The sequence below is a fragment of the Delphinus delphis genome, chromosome 13 (assembly GCF_949987515.2).
Source record: "Delphinus delphis chromosome 13, mDelDel1.2, whole genome shotgun sequence".
Classification (NCBI taxonomy): domain Eukaryota; kingdom Metazoa; phylum Chordata; class Mammalia; order Artiodactyla; family Delphinidae; genus Delphinus; species Delphinus delphis.
Window position 1 is genome coordinate 20,960,368 of NC_082695.1, and position 23,173 is coordinate 20,983,540.

Sequence of the window (23,173 nt, forward strand, 5' to 3'; positions counted from 1 at the left end):
CCATCACGCACGTGGGTGAGGCTCAGAGGCCAAGGGAATGAGGGGTCGGGGGGAGGTTATAATGTGACCCCCCTCAGGGGGATAAAGGGCAACATGCAGACCACATCACTCCTGGAAGGAAAACACCAATTCTTAATATTTTCAAAAACTGTGCTTTTGTTCACTGAGTTTCCAGCCCTTTCATTGGGGCCCCAGATTCAATGATTCCTACTGGCCAGTGGGACCAATGCAGGCAAGCAAGATATTTGATCTGGGGAGAAGAAAGCAAGAGATGCGGGGCGCCCAAATGCTCCAGATTTGCCCGAAACCTTCCCAGTTTTAAAACTAAAAGCCTCACATTCAAGGAAACCCCTCAGTCCAGGGTAGATGGGGGCAGTTGGTCACTCTACAAAATAGAGTAATAATGACAACCATCGTAACCATTATAGAGCATCTGTTAAGTGTCCCTTGTCATACTAGGGTTTATATAAATACTGTCACACTTCATTTCCCCAGCTACATTTTCATGTCGATTATGCTCATTCTACAGACCAGGCAACTGGGACTCAGAAGGGGAAGTCAAACAGCAGGGGAGCAGAGGACCATTGGGGGCCCCACCTCGGTAGTTTGGGACCTGCACTTTTAACACACACGCCCAGTGATTCTATGAGCAAGTAAGTTCAATGTGCAAAACTCAACCAAGCTCTGCTGGGAATGGCCTCGGAACTGAGCGTGGAAAGGCAAGTTCAGTGGGGACAGGCATTTGAGCTGGGGGAATAGCATGAGGACGGGCACAGAGTTGGTGGAGGCTGGTGAGTGTGTAGCTGAATACAATCCCCTCGAGGGACAGAGCAGAAGACGATGCTGCTGTTGACAAAGCCAGGTCTGGAGGGCTTGAGCACCAGGCTAAGGAACTTTTAATTCATCCTGAGGGCAACTGGGGAGCTGTAGGAGGGTTTAAAGAGTAATGACAAGGTCAAATTTGTACTTTTGTAACCCACCCTCCCAAGTGGGTCCCCAACAAGGGTCTTTCTGCCCAGTGTCGTTTGAGCCAATAGAATGTGACGGAGTTCGGTTCAGAAGCAAAGGAAAGCTTTATTCTCCGATCAAAGAATGGAGAGATGTGAGCTTGAGCTCTACACTCCAGGGTCTCCCCAGCAGGCTCCCCACCCCAGTGGGCGGGGCTGCTTTATAGGGTCAGCGGCGAGGGGGCGGAGTTCTGCACAGCTGCGCTGCTCACGGCTCCAGATCGCCGTGCTGGGTGCAGCGTCTCTGAGCACAGCCGGCCACCGCCATCTTGAATTGAGTGTCCCGTGCAGCGCTTCGGCGCACTGCGCGCCGAGCTGACGTGTCTGCGCAGCCGTTTTGCAACAGGAGTTCTGGTCTGAAGTGCCTGGTGCGAGGCCTCTGCACGCAGTCCCCTATGAGCGCGCGAAACTAGACTGACCACAGAGGAAAAGGAGAAAAAAGGTTAGACTTTATTATACCCGGATTCTATTTTTATTTCCCAGGAACTGTTAGTGGGCTTTGCCGGTGACTAACGCCTCCTCTGCCTTTTTCCTGCTACTCATTCTCCAGGGGCGCTGAGGGTGCAGTTCTGTCTTCTGTGACTGCTTGCTGCCGAGCGCGGGCCTCGTGGTGACCGGGTGGAGGAGCAGAACTGCTTCTCTGGCCGCCTTTAGATGTGTTTGGTGTTCACCCGTCCTCGGCCCTGACTGTCCGCATCCCTCAGCAACCCAAGGTGGCTAGAGTGTTACTGAAAGGCATGAGCCCCAGTTTGGGGCCTGTGGGGTGGCAAGTGCATCCCGGGAGTCTGTGTAAACATTTATGATCTTCCGTGTCCTGAGCTGGGGGGAGGGCTGTCAGCTCAGCCTTTTTGGGCAGAAGTCCCTGGGGGAGGCTTCATGCCTCTATGACTTGGGTCTGGGCGGTCACTGCGTGTCCCACCAGCCTTTTCCCTTCTTTCCATCTGTGCATCCTTCCCCTTCTCTCTTGAATGTAAAGGTCAAGGGGTTTAGCTAAATCTGGAAGGGTCAGGGTGGGCCTGAAGTACAGTAATTGCTTTTTTGACTCTTGAAAGGCCCCTTTGCATTCTGAATTCATTCAAAAGGGTCATCATCCTTTCCTTGCAACGTTTCATTTGGAGGCCTAGGTATTAGATCATAGTTAGGGATCCAGACGTGGCAAAACCCAGCCATCCCCAGGAGCCCCCTAAGCTGCAAATTACTTCTCTCCTGGGCTAGGCTTCTCTGACCTTCTGTGAGAAGGAAACCGAGGTAGGTCACCCTAGTTTGTGACACTTGAGCCTTGCGCTTGGACACCTTATATCCTTTATCAGCTAGGTGGCCCAGGGTGGTTGCAGTATTTTATCAGAGGCCTCCTTGGTGGGACTGGTGATCAGAATGTTGTCTACGTGTTGGAGGAGGGTTCCCTCCTCCAGCTGTAGATCTTTTAGGTCTTTAGCTGAAGTTTCCCCAAAGATAGTGGGGAAGTTTTTGAGCCATTGGGGCAAGGCTGTCCAGCAGTATTGTTGTTTGTGTCGTGTGTTTGGGTCCTGCCACTCAAAAGCAAAAATGTCTTGTGACTCAGGGGCTAACAGAATACAGAAGAAGGCATCTTTTAAATCTAACACAGAACATCAGGTCCTGGTGGATGGTAGAGTGACTGGCAAGGTGTAGGGATTAGAGAGCACCAGATGTATATCATTGGTGGCTTCATTGGCTGCCCTGAGGTCCTGTGCCATCCAGTATTCCCCACTGGATTTTTTTTTTTTTTTCTTTTGGTCGCACTGCATGTCATGCGAGACTTAGTTCACCGACCAGGGATCAAACCCACGCCCCCTGCAGTGGAAGCATGAGTCTTAACCACCGGACTGCCAGGGAAGTCCCCCCACTGGGTTTCTTTACGGGGAGAATGGGAGTAAAGGCTGATTCTCCTGGTCTAATAAGGCCCTGGTCTATTAAGGTCTAATAAGGTCAATTAAGCCCTGTATGACGGGGCAATGCCCAAGAAGGCCTCCTGACAGAGAAGGTACTGTTTTCTATTGGCTGTGTACGTTCCGGTTTTAGACGGACTATCAACAGGACTGGCTCCTGCAATTCGTCCCACCGGTCCCTGAGCCCAGCCTTCGGGATTTACTCCAGGGAGGTCGACTTGCCCTGTCCGGGGAGGTTTGTCCTCAGCTATTAACGTTGTCATCTCTGCCCACTGTCTAGGGGACGCCAGTCTCCAGTTTGCCTCCCAATAGGTGGACGGCAACTCCCTGTTTATGTAACATATCCCTTCCTAGCAGGGGTATAGGGCATTCGGGAACGGATAGGGAGGAATGGAGTGTGTTCATCCAGTTTGCATTCTAATGGCTCTGTGAATGCTTGTTTTTGGGCCTTCCCACATATCCCCATAATTTTACGACTCTTGTGACCGAGTTTGCCTGATCTGGTGTTCAGAACCAAGAATAGACCATGAAGGGAAGGAGCGAAGTAGCCCAGCCTTGGGCTGGAACCCACCGGATTACCATTCCCCTTTGCCTGAAGTGGAAACAGAGAGGTGAAGTGACTGATGAAAGGTCACACAGCAACCCAAGGGCTCCAGACTTTGTTCAGACAACTGTTAAGGCCAGCAGTCCACCTTGTGGGCCCTGCAGGGTAAGAGTTACGCACACTCCTTGAAAACAGCCTAGAGAAGCTGCCCATGGACTCTCAGAAGTTTAAGAAGTTTCTCTAAAAGCTGCCCTCCTGCACACCCAGTCTCAATATCCAATCATTCTGCAGGCATATGTTAAAAGGGCGGGAGCCTCAAGAAATCTCTGGTCTAGAGTCAGGATTGAATGGGTCCTGGAAGCCCCCAGGACAAATCACTTCCTGTGTGAGCCATGAAGAAAGGGCTGCAGGTCAAGGAGCTGGGGTCCATGAAGCATGTGATACCACAGTGAACCGTCGCCAGGGCACAATTCATTCCGACATGCAGAGCTGTGTCTGCCTGGAGTGGGGGCTTCGCCGTGTGAGCAGGGGAATAAATAGCCCTGAGCAACACAGCACAGCGCACGCACGCTGCGAGGTCTCTGTCCTTTACCTCTCTGTCTCCTTCCCAGGCTGTGAGTTCCAGGAAGGCGGGGGCCATGTTGCCTGTGTCCTCAGCACCTAACACAGGCCTAGCACACTGTGAGGCCTGACAAATAGTTCTTAGATCAATGAATGGCTGCCTCAGTTGTCTTGCACACCCCCAGGCACTGGAGGCTCACTGCCACCAAGATGGTCTGTCCCTTTGTTGAACAGCCCTGCTGGAAATGCTGTCCTTAATACCACCCCCCTCCAAATGGCAAAATGACAGAGCAGGACCCAGGGATCTCCCAATTTGAAATTCATCCTCAGGAGAGAATTTAAAAGTGGCAAAAACAAATTATCTATATGAAGATGTTCATTCTAGTGTTGTCTACCATGGTGGAAATCTAGGAGCAGTCTGAACACCTCACAGGTGGCAAAGGTTGTATGTATGTGTATATTTGTGTATACATTGTGTGGATGTGTATATGTGAGTGTTCGTGCTTTAGTTACTCCTGAGTCAACTATAATGGACAATTAAGCAACCATTAAAAATGCAAACCGTAAGAACCATGTAGAAATGTGGGGAATTGTGATCTAACAGAAGGTTAGGAAAAGCAAAATGCATGCCATGCCTGCAGCCACATAAGCCAAGTGTGTGCAGACAGGACGGAGTGGGAACTTGCAAGGAAGCAAATAGCTGTGGGGTCAGAATGGCAGCACCTTGGGTTGTTTTTAAAGTTTCTTTCCAGTTTTATTCCCTCATCCTACAGATACTATTATTCCCATTTTAGGGACGAGGAAACTGAGGCTCAGGGAGGTGAAACCATTTGCATGTGGTGGCTGCTGGGACGAACCAGGCAGTTGGCTCTGAGCCCCCTTGTGATCCTATCCGCTGTCTCCACCTGGCCTGCAACTTCCGCAGCCCTCCTGGGACCTGAAGACAAAACTCTTGCCTCCAGGGCCTTCTCTCCTCCTCCTAGACTGTTCCTGCACCCTCACTGTCCCTGCTAAGACTTGGCCTCAAGTCCCCCATCGCAGACCAAGAGGGAGCAAAGGCCGGAGAAGCCCCCACGACAGATAAGAATTGCCTGAAAAACATCCACATGGCCACAGCCTGACTTTTGTGTGAGTCTCGGAACAAAGGCCCCCGTGCCCACCGGAGCGGCACTGCCAGTCGGGCAAACAGAGCGATGTGTCACAGCCGCCCGGCGTGGCCATCTGCTCTTTAGAGCGCAATTAAATCTGACCCAGCAATTATGACTTCCCAGTAGGCGACGGCCTCAATAACCACAGCGCGTGCATCCCCAGGCTTCAGGCTCCAGGCTCTGCAGAGAATTCTAGAGCGTCACACGCTGGGTGAAAAGCCCCTTCTTTTAAGGCAAGTGGAAGAAGTAACTTGTGTCTACAGACAGAGCTGGCTGTGCTAGGCCAGGCTCTCATGTTAACTTATTTACTCTTCCTGAGATCTCATTAAGGTACACGTCTTCCTCCCTGTTTCACAGACAAGAAGCATGAAGGATGCTTGTCTGGCTCTGAATATGCCCCTGTCCTCCAGCCCAGGCAAGCAAATACAACTGTCTTCCCTCCCCTACCCCAGCCCCAGATTCTTTGCTTCTGAGTCACTCCTTCAGGAGTTTTCTTTAGACACAAGCCCCGTTTTCAGACATTCACTTGACAAACATTTATTGAGCATTGACTATATGCCAGAATCTGTGCCTGGAGGAAGGGAAGGTGTCATGAGCAAAAAAGACACAGCGCCTGCCCTCATGGAGCTTGTAGACGAAAGAGAGAGGCTACATTCAACAGCGCAGGCAGCTATACAGTCTGAACAATGAAAGGAGGGGTACACGATACCATGAGAATGTGGGAGCCATGAAGGGCTTCTCCAAGGAAGTGCCACACGGGCTAAGAGCTGAAGGCAGGTAACAAAGCAAAGAAGTGGGGGGGGAGGGAACAGTAGTCCATGCAGCAGAAACAGCATGTGCAAAGGCCCTGTGGTGAGACCCAAAAAGGTCAATGTGACAGGAGCACAGATGTGTCCGGGGAATAAGATAAATGTTGATAAACTCCTGACGCAAGTGATTCCAGCTAACATTTGCCCTGTGGCCAACACATGCTGACTCTGAGCTTCTTGCACAAAATCTCTAAATCCAGTGCTTCCACGGTGAGGGTATTTCCTTAAAATGGTAGTTGACTGAGGGGGTGTCACACTGTGCCTGGCTCTGTGTGAAGCACTTTGCACACATTATTTCAGTGAGTCTGTGATCTGTGAAACAGGGACCTTTATTACACCCATCGTAGAGATGACCAAAAGTGAGGCTTAGGCAGGGCGTGTGACCCCTCCGAGGTCACAGAGCTTGGAAGCTGCAGAGCTGGGGTCTGAATCCCGGTGGGCTTGGCTCCAAGTCCAGGGCGGTTTCTACAGTATCAAAGTTGCACCAGCTTCAAAATGTTTGTTGGCTGAAGCCAGCCCCGCCCCTGTGCACAGACATGGGTGAGGGATTCGTGTTTGGCTCCACGTCTCTTTGCTGCTGCGGCTTTACAGCTTCTGCAGATCCATGGGCTGAGCAGCCTCCAGCTGATGAACTAGGTGCTCTCTCGGTGGCCAGTGCCATCTCACTGTTGGTATCTCAGGGCCTGCCCCCCCCTCACATTATCACTTGAGTCCTTCGACACTACCCCCCCAACCTTAGCAGGCATCTAGGCACACTCATTCTGGGTTCCTCTAAAAGCAGGCCCCAAGGAAAGGACTTGGAGGCAAGCACTTTGATTAGAAGGTGATACAGGAAGTAGAATGGGGAGCGAGGAAGTGAGACGGGGGAGAGCCATTGAGGATGCATTCAGGAGTGGGTTTCCACTGTGGGCAACCGGGGCACATTCCTGTTGGGACCTCTGGGAGAATGCGTTGCCCCCACCCACCTAAGTTGCCCCACCCACCTGAGGGGTGAGGGAGTTGGGGTATTCATCCCCCAAAGCCCATCCTGCTATGGCTGAAGGCTGTTTCTGGGGTGGGTGTTTACTCTCCAGGGCTTCTAGCCAGCCTGCCCACTCATCTGGCCAGAGAGCACAGAGGCTGTCTGCAGGTGACCTCCAGGGTGGGCCGGGAGACATGGCTGGGGCATCGATTACAGGAAGTTTGTCCATCCATGCAGTCTGGCAGGCAGCAAACCTTTCTTGAGGCCCCAGGTGCCTGGTGGTGCTAAGCTCTGAACAGAGACAGCCTGGAAGGGTAGAACAAATGAGCACCTACTGTGCATCAGCTGAAAACTTAAATCCATAGTCTTTTTAAAAACCGTGTCACCAGACTTTGCATCCGCTACTCACTGGCTGTGGAACCTAGGGCATGGGAATCACCCTTGAAACCTCGGTCTTTCCATCCACAAAATGGGCGTGACATCAGTATTCGTTTCAGAAAGTTGTTGAGAGGATTAAACTGCAAAGTTCTTAGAAATGGTACCTGGCATGGAGTAAGCATTCTATAGACGGTAGTGATTCTTGTATTTTTCTCTTCTTATCACCATATGTCACAAATCTAAGACACCACATCCCAATTTTAGAGATATTAAAATGCGAGAGAGAAAAACATAACTTTTTAGAATTGATGGAATACAGCATAATTCCTGTTGCCCAGATTGAGGCGTGGAGGCTTGGGGCAGGGATATAATTTGCCTGTTTTTCCCCCTATGTTCCCTGCTTCTTGCCCCCGGACAGGGCCTTCACCAGGTCATTCTGGTGTCAGGTTCAGTCAGACTTTGCTGTTAATGCCATGTTGCAAGAGGAGATTCAGCCCTTTTTGAGCCATGGATTAACTTATTTTACTGCGTGTCAAAGAGAAGCAGAAGTCGGGAGCAATTATGCTGATGGCGGCCCCACCCACCCAACACCCTCCTCCCGGCCTCTGCCAAGATGACTCAGCCCAAATTATCCTGCTAATTGTATCAACCTGTGTGGACTCCCAGCTGAGGCCCTCCTTCCCCCAAACAAGTATTACTGGATCCTGGAGGGCTGCACAGGTGGAGAGAGCCCCTCTCTCTGAAATGGACTTTGGACTTTCAGGCCCTTCCACCATTCCTCATAAACCCAGTTCCCACTGCCCGCCCTCCTCTGCACGCATGCCCTGTTGTTGATGACATTTTTGAAAGTTCCTGCTTGGAACAGACAATCTCTTTCTTTGGGCATCCCTGTTTCTCTCTCTACCCCTGGCCTTGCCCTGTGCTTGTTGACCGCCTGGGGAAGGAGAGGTATTGAATTTGAAGTCCCATGAGAAAAGGAACTATCTTGCTTTGACATCTGAATCCCACCCAGCCGAGTTTATGGCACAGAGAAGCTCTTTAAGACAAGTGGGTTGAATAAAAGAGAAGAAAGGAAAAAGAACCAAAGAAGAACTTTGGTTATGGAAGAGAAACGAAGGCCGCCAAGGAAGGGGATGCTATGGCTGAATCAAACTCCTGTAGTGAGAATAAGCAGACAGCAAAACAAAATGGATACAGCAGCAAGAACAAGCAGACATACCAATGTTCCATGCAAATCAGGGGATCAGTAGAATCTCACAGGGAGAGAGGAGAATGCACTAAGTAGTGGATTTTCACGTTTAGGGTTCAATAAAGGATCTTTTGTTGGCTGAGAAAATGCTCCTAGTATATCGGTTTTATGAAGGCAGGAGTCCCATGAATTGAACAGATATTTATTAAAGACCCACTGAGAAGGCAGACTGAGGCTCCAGGGACCCAGGCCCAGGCTGTGCCACCATAGGCTGGGAGATGCCGGGAGCCTGATTTACTTACTTTTAATTGGCAGATGCACAGGGATGAACTGATTCCCTCAAGGACACTCATCTGTGAGCAGCTCAATATCATCATCAGTCTAGACAGACCCTCCCCCCCCCAGTCTGTTCCCTCCTTGCTACCATAGACATGGGCATAACGTATTTAATGTAATTTCAAACTTCCAGGATGCTTGCCACCCCTTTGTGGACATTGCCTTGGGTAGGTGGTTTTAAAATGAATGTAAGTGATAACGTCCTCTGTGGTTCATTTGCAATTTTCTTTTCTTTGTCAGTATAAATTTTCAAGGTTCATCCTTGCCCACTCCTTTTAGCTACTATATAATACTCCATTTTATGAACAGCCCTTATTTTATCTGTCCGTTCCCCCACAATGTAAGTTAATTCTAACCCTACCCTACCAGACACCTCATTTCCTTTAATGAAAATGAGGTGCCACAGATGACTTCCAAGTTTCCACAAGCTGGCTGCCTAAAATGCAGAACTCACCCCCAGGAAGTTCGCAGTCCGGTTGGAAAAGTCACGATTTGTACATACAAACGAGGGACTTCACTACTTGGCTGAACTGGCCGCCAAATACATGTCTTAATTTTCGTCTCTGTTTTTGGCCCCTCTCACCCTGAGGATGCTTTGCAGAGCGCCTGGCACTCCTGAGTGAGGCCAGTGAGTGATCTGGCATGCGGGATGGGGGTGGCGGGGGAGGGGGGAGGGGGTGCAGCTCCACTGATTCCGTAAGGGGGCCCAGTCTCGTCCATCAATAGCAGCCCGAGCTGGGCAGCTTCCTGCCCCAGACCAGCAGGACGCACCTCACGTCACGCAGCAGGAATCCTCTCGCTGTTATTTATGTTGGCTGCAAAATCCAGGAAATCGCCACTGGATATATAGCCCAGTGTCTCAGGATTAAATCTTGTTAGCATGAATCTCATTCCCCAGTATTCCCCTGTGATCCAGACCATGGGGCCCACCCGATGGTGCATCCAGGTTGTTGTTACGGGGAAAAAGAAAGAAACCAGAGCCCACTTCGGGGAAGCTCAGAATCAGATCTATGGGCTGGTGGAAACACTGCCATATGCTTAATTGTACTCCAATTACACAGATTCCTCCAGAATCGCTGCTCTGGGGTGGAGAGACGCTAATGGCCATCATTACATTTGGACAGCCCTGTTCGGTTATGCTGTGATCTTTGTATCTACCATGTGGTTCACTGAGAGTCACCAGCCTCCTCTCACATGGGAGAAACACCAGAGTTACTCATTTGCAAATGCTTACTGAGCACCTAGTACAGATCACACAGGGTTCCAGGCACGGAGGGCAGCGCGAAATTGGCTGTCATGGAACTTCTAGTCCAGTGGGAAGAGACAAGCAATATACACACACACAACACACACCATGCAGGTAGTGATAAGTGCTATGAAGGATAAAGAGCTATGACAGATGCGGGGAGGCCTGTTTTGTATAAGGTGGCCTGGGAAGGCCCTCCTGGACATTAGAGCATCTGAGTGAGGCAGGAGAGGGAACTGGGAGGGGCTCTGGTGGAAGTGTTCCAGACAGTGGGAGCAGCCAGTGCAAAGACCCTGGAGGGGACTCGCCTGTTGTTTTGGAGAACTGGCCCGCAGGAGGCCAGTGTGGCTGGAGTGGAGCGAGGGAGAGGAGGAGCAGGGGCCGGTAGGGACAGAGAGGCGTCTAGCGGGTCACTGTCAGCTACGCAGGGGCACTCTGAGCAGAGGGGGGCACAACTTGTTTGATACTTAAAAGAACCACTCTGGCTTCTCTATGGGAAGAGAAGGGGCCAGTTAGGAAGGTCTTGAGCAACAGTCCAGGGAGAGAAGATGGTGGCTGGGCTGGGTTATGGTCGTTGTGGGTGTGGTGAGAAGGGTCGGAGTCTGGATGCGTGTTCAAGGTGGAGCCCATAGGAACCAATGCAGGGATGTGGGGTGGGAGAGGCACACTTGACCCAGTCGGCGGGGACGTGGGGGGCTGGGAGGGGGGAGATGGAGGGGGGTGTGGAGGCACATCTGCTCAGCTGTGCCCCGGGCTCCCTCCACTGCAGGCTGTCACTGGGCTTTGCTTTATCCACTTGAACAAGCATGCTGACAGCCACCAAGCCCAGTGGGTTCAAGCCAGCGGGCGTGACCCCTGTTAAGGTGATCCCTGGGCTCCCTTTTACCTTCGCAGACTCTACTCCTCGTGTGCACTCCCTCTTACCAACGGGATTATCATGAACAGGGTTTGGGACTAGGACCCTGGGTCAACCTCAGTGTTTTCACAGACACGTAAAACCCATACAAATAATCCTTTATGTTGCACCCACTTTAAAGCCATAACCAGCGAAGAGTCTTTCCATCTTTATTGAAAAGACAAGGAAACTACATTAGGAAGCAGCAGGATCTGCTGCCTGAGGCAACTCAGTTAAGCTGGGGGTTGCACTCCGGTGATGGGGAGACCGCCATGACCTGGCTGAGCCCTGTCCAGGCTGAGGGGTGAAGGATTGTGATGCTGGGATCCTGCCAGGGCCAGACACTGGCTCCTACTCCTTCCCCTCAGCTTAGCATGTTTTCTGGGCTCCCTGATCTCCACTGCTCAGCCCGGAGACCTCACACTTGAGTCCGTCTTCATGCACAGCTGTGATTATTTGAGGAGCTGCAGACTTTAAACATTTGAAAGCACTAAGGGATGCTAGGCTTTGATAATCAGGTACAAGGCATATGGCCTCTTGTTCTCTCTGCCTGCAGAAGCTCCCATGACGATTAAGGAAGAAAACAATTCTGTCTTAGGACGTTCACGGTTCCAGTCCATTCCATTTTAGAATTTCTTAGATCTAATTGCTTATTTGTTCCATCTTGGAACGTTCAAGGTTTTCACTCCCTTAAAAAAATATCCTAGATCCAATTCCTGCTCTACTAGAATTTCCTTGATCTAATTTCTAATCGAGTCCACCCTAGAACTTTGGAAAAGTACGTGGGAAACAGGTCTGGGTCACTTTCCCCGGCATGGATATTTGCTTGTATCCAATTATTTCTTCCGTCGGTCTGTTCTGAGTGTCGACTGTGGGCCAGACACAGAGCTGGGAACTGAAGGCAAAAGCGAACTGGGCTGATCCCTTCCCTTGAGGATCTCACAGTGAGGGAATCAAACACTCTACCAAAGAAAGTGATGAGGGTATCGTGTGCTACATTCATGCAAAGTGAGAGAACACGGGCCCTGAGGGTACCTGTGGTTCCAAGCTTCTCAGAATCACCCATGGGAACTGATCAAAACTAGATCCCTAGGCCTGAGCCCTCAGAGGTTCTCATTCTGGGGTCTGGGGTAGGGCCCAAGTAGGGTGACCAACTGTCCTGGCTTGCCCAGATCTGGTGGGGTTTTCCAGGACACAGGACTCTCAGTGCTAAAACTAGGATAGTACTGAGCAAACTGGGACAGTTTCTCTCCCTCAATCCAGGCGTGTGCATTTTTAACATCCTCTGGTAATTCAAATGTAGGTGGTTCCCAGGGACCTGGGCGGGTACAGAGAGGAGGCCCTGAGTCCCAGTCTTCCCCAGGGTAGATGGGGAAACATGGCTGGGCTGGGAAGTCCAGGGTGAGTTTGCAAGGGCAAGGTGGCTGGCGGGGGTGCATAATCTTGGCAGATCAGGCAGTCAAGACTCCCGGGAGTGGAAACACAATTGAGACTTAAGCCCCCGAATCTGCTGACCTAGATCTCTTTCAGAGCATCCCATCCCCCGGCGTGGCGGGCCAGTGTGGGCAGAAATAAAAGTAAAAACGGATTGATTAACCCAACCGGGTGGAGATGTCCAAGCTTGTTGATACCACTGGGCCAAGCTTCCCAGCAGCCCCCAGCTGGGCACAGCTGAGCTACGGCTTCCGTGAGCGGCAGGATATTTGGAATCAAGGCTCAACCTTGAAGAAGTATTAATGAAAATGTCACAGGCACTAAAGTCAAAGCAGATGTGAAGCCGGCTACATGGGCAGACATAGCTGATAAGAAACAGCCCAGGAGAGAACAAAATCTCTTGAGATTAGGTCACGGGCAGACCAGGAAAAAAAAAAAAAATGACATCAGGGGTCCCCCATGAAAACTCAGAGGAACACTGTCGCTCCTGTGGACAAGCCAACATTTTTTGTGCTGCTGCGTTATATACTGACATCCCGACGGGGCAGCGTTTGGAGGCTTCCACATCAGCAAATAAATATTACGTCTCCATCTTCAGCTAAGCAGAGCTGTGGTGCATTCCTATTACTTCATGTGGATTAACCATCTGGAAGTTGAATCAAGCCACAGAGTAAAGAATGGGATCCAATTTTGCATTCACCAAAATAAGCCGTACTAGTCTCAATTTATGGCAGATGGTTATGCAGTCTCAGCGGGCCAAAAAATCTCTCTGCAAAAGAATAAAGTTTATGCCAATTACTGTAATAGGAACCAGCACAACAACTGTGTGGGTTGACTAAGATCGCAGATATCGCTGTACAGCTCATAAACCGCAGGGGGCCGCGGGAACGATGGGGACCCAGTTAATTCATTAAGATAACGCGAGAGAAATGAGGAGCAGAGTTTAGTCATAAAACAGAAATATTTCCTCGCAAATGATGGGAGGGGAGCGAGGTGGGGTGGCTGTTACTGGGATGTGGCCTCGGCTGGGCTGCAGGCAGGGTCAGGGGAATGGTTAACAGGTAATGATGGAGAGAGACTGCCTGCTGCTCGGTGGGAAAGGCGTGGGAGGAGAGGGGTTAAATTTGGGGCTTCTCGGCTCCATTCATTCAAAACAGATCTGTGGAGTGTGGATGACTCCGAGGCAGGCCCTGAGCCTACGCTGGCGAGTGCCGCTAGTGCTCCTGGTACCCGCCTTTATGGCGCTCCCGGCTTGGCTGGGATGGCAGCACCCAGTAGGGATGCTGGCCTATTTGGGAGGTCAGGGGAGGCATCTTGGAGGATGGGGCCCCTGGGCTGAGGTTGAAGGAGGAACAGGGGAGGGAAGGGGGCTCCAGGCCTAGAGGGCACCGTGGGCTTTGGTCTCAGAACCTGGAATGAGGCACATGTGGCTGAAGCCTGGAGGTGAGGGTGAGGATGGAGAGGGTTCCGGGCCAACACACAGCGAGGAGGTTGGTCTCTGTCCTGGAAGCAAAGATGGAATGACCTGACCCACCTGCTTTGGGAGAGAGGCCTTGACTGCAGGAAGTGCAGCCTGTTTTTAGCCGAGGACAGCTTCTTGACCTATGGGAAGTGTGAGAACTTCCTGTTCCCCAGGATGGTGGCAGGGTGAACCTGTGAGCTGGAGCAGAGGAGGCCTGGGTGGAGAAGGGATTTGCTCCATCCTTGATGAGTCATCCCACCTGAGGAAAGCACTTCCAGGCCCTCCTGGCCAGCACCTCCTCGGGCTGGAGAGAGAGAGGCAGTTAGTTAGTTTGGGGCACATCAGGCTACAAAACAAGTCTGTTTCCTATACAATTTGGGTTCAGTTTATTTATTTGTTTTTAAGTGAAAGCTGTTGGCTTCAAGAATCTTGACATTTGGGGCTAAAAATAAGGTGAGCAATGGTCTTAATTTGCCCAGGACTGTCTTGGTTGTAGCACCCAAAGTTCCATCCTGGGCGAACCAGGATGGCTGGTCACCCTAGCTGATTAGTAGACCAACCCAGGGGCAAATCCAGTGCTGGAGAGATTTTCACACACTACTTACACATTTGTGTCTCCTGGCCACGTTCCATGTTGGTATTGTTACCCCAACCTTCACTGGCAGGACGGTGAGACTCAGAGGGGCCAAGACTTATTTGCTGGCCCGTTGCTCAGTAAGTGGACGTGGCAGGCTTGGAATGCAGGCGGCGGATGGCAAAGCCCCCATGTCCAGCGGGGCCTCTCCGGGAGAGTCAGCGGCAGTGACCATTAGTAAACCCCATGGCAGTGGTCATGGTTGCCGACCTCCACATTCTCTCGTGGGTTGACAAGGAAGGGATGGAGCTCTTTGCAAGCAACAGTAATCCCACTGTTCCTCTCCTGGCTAGAGGACTCTTGCGTACTCACTCTCAGGCCTGAGCAAACACAGGGGCTGCATCTCAGCCTGGTGGCCCAGAGCCAGAGCTGGGTCAGGCTGTCCCCAGTCTCCGATGGAGCCTCCCCACCCCATGGGTGGCAAGCAGGATGGAGAGGGCCAACTAGGGGAGTGAATTCCAGGGCAAATGAGAGAAGCCCCTGCCTAAGGCCTGGCACTAGCATATGTGGGGAGCTTGCCAGCCAGAATGCAGGCACTGACCTCAGTCACACGAGTGGAAAATCTGAGCCTGTTGGGTTGGGAGGTGCCAGGAGGAATCGTGAAATCCCCCCCGACGGCTTTCTGGCACGCACCTAGGAAGAGGAGTGAGCTCATGGGCCACCAGATGCTGAACTGAAAATTCTTATCCCCAGTGATACAAGGCACGACTGGGCATTCACATATGGGGAAGTGCTCTCAAGGTCTCGTGCGTTACAAAAATAGTTTCAAGGAAGAGTCTCTTGTAAAGTGAAATACTGAGGACAATTCTTGGAGGAAAAAACTACCCACAAGCCCGCAAAGCTAACAAAACAACCCTGGTGGCTCCCCTCCAGGTAGTCACAGGCCTCGAGATTTCCTGCAGCTGAAGAGTGATTGCAGTTCTTCTGATTTCTCACCTCAATGGAACAGACGTTGTGTTTCTACATACATCAGAATCATCACTAAACCTTTCCCCCCAAGGAGTTTGAGGGAACTTACCTAAGCAGTCGTGGACACAGGAGAACCACAAACCCTCAAATTTCACAGCACCGTCACAGAATTCAAGTATGAGGGGTGGCAAGGGGGACTGGGTGGGTGGGGGTGGAGTGATGCCAGGAAGCCTGCCTAAAGAGGTTGCCTCAGTTGCACATAAAATGCAACATGGGAGTTTCCTGACACGAAGACTGAGGGGGAAATTCAACACTGTTGAGGAAGTTTTCTTGGCTCTGAGCTCTGGGAAGAATCGGTCATGGAATTTTGCTCCTAAGTGGTGGTTAAGAACACAGAGTGTCCTCAGTAGAATTTTTATCGTGATGGCTGCTCCTTATGTTGGCCTTAGTATATGCCACAGGCATGGAAACTTGCAGCTGTCAGACACAGGGAGACGGGACGATGGGCAGTGGTTGTGCATGACTCCGGAAAGGTCCCTGGATTATATCCCTGGCTCCCCTGCTTTCTGTAATAATACCTAGCAAAACTACACTTACCTGGTTCTCAGTTTCCTCATCTGTAAAAAGGGGTGATAACAGCACCTACTTCATAGCGTGGTAGTGAAGATTAAAGGCGGCCATTTACATGTTGTGCTTATTAGAACAACGCCGGACATACACTACTAAGTGTTGGCCGCTTTGGCCGGAAAGAATCTAAAGTAGAGCTCGGAAAACTAGGGCCCTGGGGCTAAATCCAGCCCACCACCTGCTTGTGTAAATGAAGTCTTATCGGAACACAACCCCACCCATTCACTTACACAACATCTGAGGCTGCTTTTAAGCTACAAAGGCAGAGTTGAGTAGCTGCAACGGGAACTGTATGGCCCACAAAGCCCCAAATATTTACTATATGGCCCTTTATAGAAAAAGTTTGCCACCCTCTGATCTAAATGAACGAATGGCTGTTCTGGGCTTGGTCCTAAGCCTCCCTCCAGACTTACTTGAGAGACGTCTCAGCCTACACAGTGTCTCTCTGGGAACATTTTTGGAGTGACGGCTACGGAACACCCTGGATGGGAAGCACTCGCAGCACCTCTTGGCAAGCTGAGTCGTTTCAGGCCTTCCAGGGCCATGGGAAAGTCGAGGCGGCTCTGAGAGAACATGCCATCAGTATTCCAGGCTGCAGGGAGCCGGCGTGCAACGGGATGCCCAGAGGCGAGGCTTTTGTTTAGCACATACATTAATAAACACCGTAAGCCACTCCTCCGTTCCACTTCATGAAGCTCCCTCAGTCTGGAGTGCAAGGCAATTCTGCTATCGGCTGATTAGCAGGTGGTGTCAGAATATATAAGGGATCAACGAGGCGGAGACGTGTCACAGTGCTTTACTGCTTCTCAGAAATCCAAGGAGTAAACAGATTCGACCCGAAGTCGAGTGTCACTGACTCAGGGAAACTCCGGGCTGCTTTTCTAGGCAAAGGCCTAACCTTACCATGCCCAGTCAGGAGCCACGGAGCCGAGCTCAGGTTAGCACGTTGGCAGTGGTATCTAAGGAGCCAGATTTTAATTGTGGGAAATGTATAGGGCATCTGTGAGCTTTCCCATGAGAATAGCATTTTAGTTTAACAGCCACAGATGGTATTTTCTGGACAACAGACATACAGCGATATAAAATATGCCAATCGAGAAGAGTTTAGCTAACCAGCATTGTCTTCATTGTATTTTATACATCAACAGCTTTTGTTAGCACACCACAGCTCTTCCCTTCAACTTCCGGTTGGGTATTGGCTGGGAATCAGATGGCAAACAGCAGCAACTGTCTTCCTCAGCTTAGAGCCTTTCTAGGGACAGCATCCATGCCGGGGCAGCGGAAATCTGCTCAGTCCCTTTCACCCATCCAACGGCCATGAGGTGGATGAACGTCACTGGCTCCACTTTACAGACAGCAGAGGGAGGCTCTCGCTGGTCACTGGCCTTGACTGCACTGGTCTTTTGGGCCTCACGGAGCCATGCAGGTGTTCAAGCAGGGGTGTAGCACCATCAGGGGCGTTCCAGAAAGTCACCTCTGGCAGAGACTGATTAAGGCTTTCCATGCTCTAGACCAGGTTTTGGCAGCTACGGCCTCACCAGCCAAATCTGGCCCACTGCCGGTTTGTGTAAATAAAGTTTTATCGGAACAGACACACTTACTTTACATATTGTCTACAGCCGTTTTTGCATTGCAAGGGCAGAGTTGAATAGCTGTGACAGACCATGTGGTCTGTAAAGCCTAACATATTTACTGTGTTTGCAGACCCCTGCCCTAGATAAGAGGACAACCCATCGGAGCATGGCTTGGACCAGGATATTCAAGAGGAGCAGGATTTCACAAGCGTTTCGGGGCCCTTTTAAGACTCGGTGACCAGCTAGGATTTCTAGCTTGGGCAGCACAGCCAGTGACACAGTTAACTGATGGGAGAAAGAAGTACATTTAGGGGAAAGAGGAAAGACTTAAGAGTTTGGTCTTAGACTTCTTCAGTTTGAAGAGTCTACCAAAGCTCCTGTTAATGTCTGGAAAAGTGAGGAGGGAATGCGGACCTGGAGCTCCCTCGTCTGTTCTCTCAACGTACTTAGTAGTACCCTGAGCTACCAGAACTGCTACCTCCTGCTGCAGCTGGCTGTCAGGATTTGATTCTCTGAGGGCAGAAATCTGATCTTACTGAATTTTTCATCATACTCCCCTCCACTCCAACCCCAGGACTCAAAGGGGGCCTTGCACAGCATAGGCAGGAATCTGTTGTGGACAAAAGGATCAGTTTCAGAGTCAAACTTTCCATCGGGAGAGGTGATTCTGGGGTACAACTGTGACTCCTGCCCATGAGGAGTTCCTGAGCTCACTTGGGAAGCAAAACATACAGATGTATTAACCAAGGCGGCAGTCTGTTAAGAGCCAAGGGAGGGGTGTAGACTGCTAGAGGTCACTCCAGGTTAAGAAAGGCTGCCCTGGGCTTTGAAGAATGGGCAGGAGTCTGATTACTTGGAGAGAAGGTCTTCTCGATGATCTTCCAGGAGCAGGAATTCTCTAAGCTCTCTCCCTGGCCTTTGAAAACAGGGCACACTGAACCCAAGCCATAGAAAGGCAACTGGTGGGCAACGGTATTTTTAAAGGCTCCCCCCATGATTCTAAGTGGAGCCAATGTTGAGAACCTCTGATTGACACATGCTGAATTTTTTTTGAAACAGTAGCCCTAGCATAACAGAACACTCAAAATTTTCTACTTTCCCTAATCCAGTCTGGTTTAAGAACTGGTTTTGAAGGGATCGCTGTTGTTTAATATTTCCAAGTCAGAAGACATAACCCCAAGTGATGTTGGCAGGGTTCCTAGGAAGCACACCCTGTAGATGCTCCAGGGTCAGTAGGACGACCTTTAACCTATCCCCCAGCACCTTCCCTCCCTCCCTCCAGTCACGTGAAGTCCCAAACTCTAAAGCTGACAGTGAGGGCAGCACTGAAAAAAATCGAATTTTGGACTCACTGAACTCTACCTCCTAACATTCAGTGGCTCTCAATGGTATCAGGTGTGAGGGTCTAACAACAGTCAGAACATTCTCCTTCCAAATCGTCAGGAACAGGGAATTCTATGCCGACCTCTTGTCAACTCGACTGCTGAGGGGAAATGGACAAAACAACTGTTAATAAATGTCTCTTACTTCCTCAGAGACAAGATCTGAGGGGGAGGTGGGGCTGTGAAACTTTACAGCTTCGCCAGTTGAAAAGGGGAGAGAAAAGTTGAGCTATTTAAAAGCCAGGTGTTAGGTCCACAGTGATTTTTAGATCAACCAGGAGGCAGTTTGGTAAATGGATAGAACAGGAGGGGAGAAATCACACTGAAGAGGACACAACACATGCTAGAGGATACAGTGCCTCAGCCGACCCTGAACACTACAGGGTACCAGGGCCCCAGTGACAGAAAAGGAGTCCAAGACTCGGCGAGGGGCCAGGAGGGGGGCTCCAAGGGTCCCCACTGCCAAGCTGCCTTTGGCCTGGACTTTTGCTTTCTCATCTGTAAGATGTGGATGACATCTTAAGATCTCTCTCCACCAATTCTCTAGTGTCAAACGACTACTTAATCAGACTGAGCTGTCATCTACCTCTTAACACGCCTGTCTCCCACCCTGGACTCTGCACTGCTGCTCACTCTGGCACCTCCAGGGGACCCGAGTACTGGGCGTGGAAGAGCTCAGCTCACACTGCTGAACGCACGAATGACGGTCCACGTGAATGCAAACACTCTCTGAAATAAAACACTAAGAAAATCACCTCAGAAAGCAAACACAAGAACACCCTGGAAATAAAACATTTTATTAAATCCATCCAGATACCTGGCCACCTCTCTGAAGGTTGAACCGCTCTAGAATGTAAGTTGGCACCACAAGAAAATAGTTGTTACGTGTCCAAAACTGGAAGATTGGAAGTGACCAAGTCCTAAAAGAGGAGATGTAAAACATGGCCCCAAACCAAAAAGCCACGATCTTGAAATGAGCAGAATCTAACAGCAAAATGCTTACTGAGTACTTTAAAAAATACTGTGGATTTTCCTTATTTTTCCCCTTTAAGAATAGTTTTTAAAAACCCCTGAGACTAATATATAATCCTTCTTTACTGCTCAGATTTTAAGGACAAATTAAAAAAAATTTTTTTCCCAGAGTGGTAGTGCTGCAAATTAGAGAATTCTTGAAAAAACAGCAGAGAAGTCATCCACAGCGTTCTAAACCAGACGTGGCATCAGGGAAACAACCACTCAGGCACACAAGTGGCATTTTGTGATCAAATTTATTTTTTGTTTAAATTTCATTTACTTTGTTTTACTGTAATTTACACAAGAGACTGCCAAGTAAACTAGATATTTTACATTCACCACACATTCCCTCAAATCTCCACAGTTGTTAGAAAAACATTAAAATCCATGCGCTGGGCTCTCATTTCCGTGTGCGTCTAAGCTCCCAATGATGCTACAGACGCCAGCGAGAGTTAAGTTCATTAAAAGGAGAAGGCTAGACTCTTTATTTCACAAAATTAGCAATAATCTTCCTGGCATCACTTTGCAGACAATGATTATGCTTTGACAAAACCTATCCTACAACGGTGCCCAGAGAGTAAACATCAGTCTTGATCCTGAGTACACAGAGGACATGTGCGACGTGGGGTCTGCAGCTGAGGATAAAGGGTATCACAGCGCAGGAGTGATCCTAAACATCCTTGTCTAAGTCACTGTGATCACTTCAGTGGGGACACAGGTCGTGGGAAAACAAGGAGCAGGGAGGGCAGGACTGTCAGCAAATCAGATTACTAATGTGATATGACCACGTAGGGGCTTGTGTGCTGTAGGAGGGACGGGAGGTTAAAGAAGATGGTTTGTGACTTGAAGGCTTCAACAATACCACTCTATTCAAGCTCCCAGGACTGACAGGAGAAAAACTGGATTTGGACAGAGAAAGATAATAAAAATCTTACCTAGCTATTGTTCCTTTCTTTAAAAAAAAAAGGAAAAAAGAAAGAAAAAAGGGGCAGCAGCTTCTAACCGTCATTTTCATGATGCCTTTTCAGGATATGTTCTAATGACATCCTACTTGAGAGCACATCCCAACGGGTGGAACTGCGCTGGCCCCGGGCAGGGCCTCCTAACCATGTGCAGACAAGCCTCATGCTGCCTCTGAACCTCTTCTTATCTCAAAGGCAGCATCTCCCCCTTAAAGTATATTTCAACATGAAAAGAGCAAAATGTCATCACTATCTATATTCTACCGTGTAAGCTGTGAGGAATCTAGATCCTTTGCATAGTTTCCAAGCTGTAATTTCAGAAAGCAGTCATTTTAGAAACAAGACTCCATGGAAGTGCTGTACGTCCAATTTTTCTAAACAGCCTACAATCCTATTAATTTCTTTATCAATTTCTTTCTTTGCCTAACAGAAGCCTGAAAATTGTATAGTGTTTGTTATAAATCACAGACTGTCATTTCCATTTTTGCTAGACTTGATGTAGAAAAATACTTGAAATTCAACATACAAAAATCCAATAAAAAATGGAATTTTTTTAAAAGGATCTTTTCCTTGGGGCAAACAAGTAAAAATTGGTCTGTAACTCTACTACTTACTAATAGATATTATCCAGTTTGGCTGTATGATAATGAAAATCCAGAAATAAATGATTATAAATACATTCAGAGTTACATTCCAAATTCCTTGGAATACCAAAAGATTTCTAATAAATTTTTCTGTGGGAGTCTGTTGATTATGGCACTAAAATTAAAATTTATAAGAGACTGATTTAAAAGAACAGAAAAGTAATAAAAGGCTACATATATTGGTCCACAACTTGCCATTTATGAAACATACCAGCTAGTATTACACTGCAGTCAATTTGTCCATTAATGGTATTACTCTGATAATTATTAAAATCTGTTCCAGGTATATATATTGAAAATATTTTCTTTTGCATTCTTGCTGAAGATAGGTACAGTACTTTGGAGAAATTGTACTAATCCCTTCAGTATGTATGTACATATATACACTAGTGTGTATTTTGATCTGCAGCTCTACATGCGTTTTATATACAGCTACAGATAGACACACATATATACACACGTGGTTGGGACCTGTGCCTGTGGGCACATAACCACAAGCACACGTCTGGGAAACGTCAACACTGCGAGACATGGTCAGATTCTTCTTCACTCATCACTGGCTGCACTTGTTCCCCTTACTTGACCTTGATTACGTAACTGTAAGGAAAGCGAGACAGTGCAATGTGTTAAAATACAGAGAGACACAAAAAATGTTAGACCGCAGCTTGTCACAAACATTCTCTTGGAAAAAAATCCTCAGTGTAACAAAACTTCTGGCAGACAATGCACCCCAACTACTGCATTTTTAACGTTTAATCTCTTGATTCTGGTCTTACTAAGGGCATAATATTTTGTTTCATCAGAGGGAAAATAAATTAGAAGCAGAAATAAATCATAGAAACTCAGAAGACCTTAGTGAAAGTAATAATAAATTTTTTAAAAAATTGTAAATGAACACTAAATTTTAAGAAAAGGGCTTTGGAGGAATCCTGGCAGAGTTCATCCATTCTTATTTGGTATTTTTCTTCAGGACTGAACATTTCGTTTCTCCGGTGTTCAATAATTAAAGAGCAGGTAGCACACGTCAGGGGGCAGCCAAGAAACAGTGGGGTAAGAAGTGTGTTCTGTCTTGTCATTTGTCTCAATAAACATCATAGCTCCATATTAACAAATGACGACAGTGTACTGCCGATTTTTGTTTTTCATCCTGCTTTCAATATGTGGGGTAGATTTTGAGGCTCTCTTTTTCCCCTCTAGGAAAATCTCTTATCTAGGCATGTAAATCTGTGTGAAAGAAATAAGACCATAGAAATATTTTACACTGTAAACAAAAAACAGTGCATTTACACATATTAAAGCTAAATATAAAGACTGAACAGTCAACATGAAGGAAGCCTTCCTGATATTCAAAAATTGTCAGCTAAAATGAATGACTGAGATTGGCCCTTATGGCATGGGATGAAGGATCTTTGACTTTAAATGCTTTTACATATTTCCTTACTAACCACAAATGGTCCTAGTGAGAAACAGGTCGATTAACTGGCTATGGATGAAAACTCAGCTGGTTTCTAGGACAGTGCTGCATGATGAGTAAGCGTACTTGGCAGCTG

General features: G+C 48.8%; 1 protein-coding gene across 2 annotated transcripts in view; it reads right to left on the reverse strand.

Moving 5' to 3' along the window:
- Window positions 1–19,852: 19,852 nt before the first annotated feature.
- PITPNB (phosphatidylinositol transfer protein beta) overlaps window positions 19,853–23,173 on the reverse strand; it is a 62,316-nt gene continuing 58,995 nt past the window's right edge. The window contains exon 12 of one of the 2 annotated variants that reach the window (XM_060028278.1): window positions 19,853–22,220. Coding sequence is in view for 1 of the 2 variants with exons in the window: in XM_060028277.1 (XP_059884260.1) it covers window positions 22,170–22,220 (51 nt within the window). In the remaining variant the exon portion in view is untranslated. The remainder of the gene's footprint in view (window positions 22,221–23,173) is intronic. The other variant, XM_060028277.1, reaches the window with a different exon arrangement.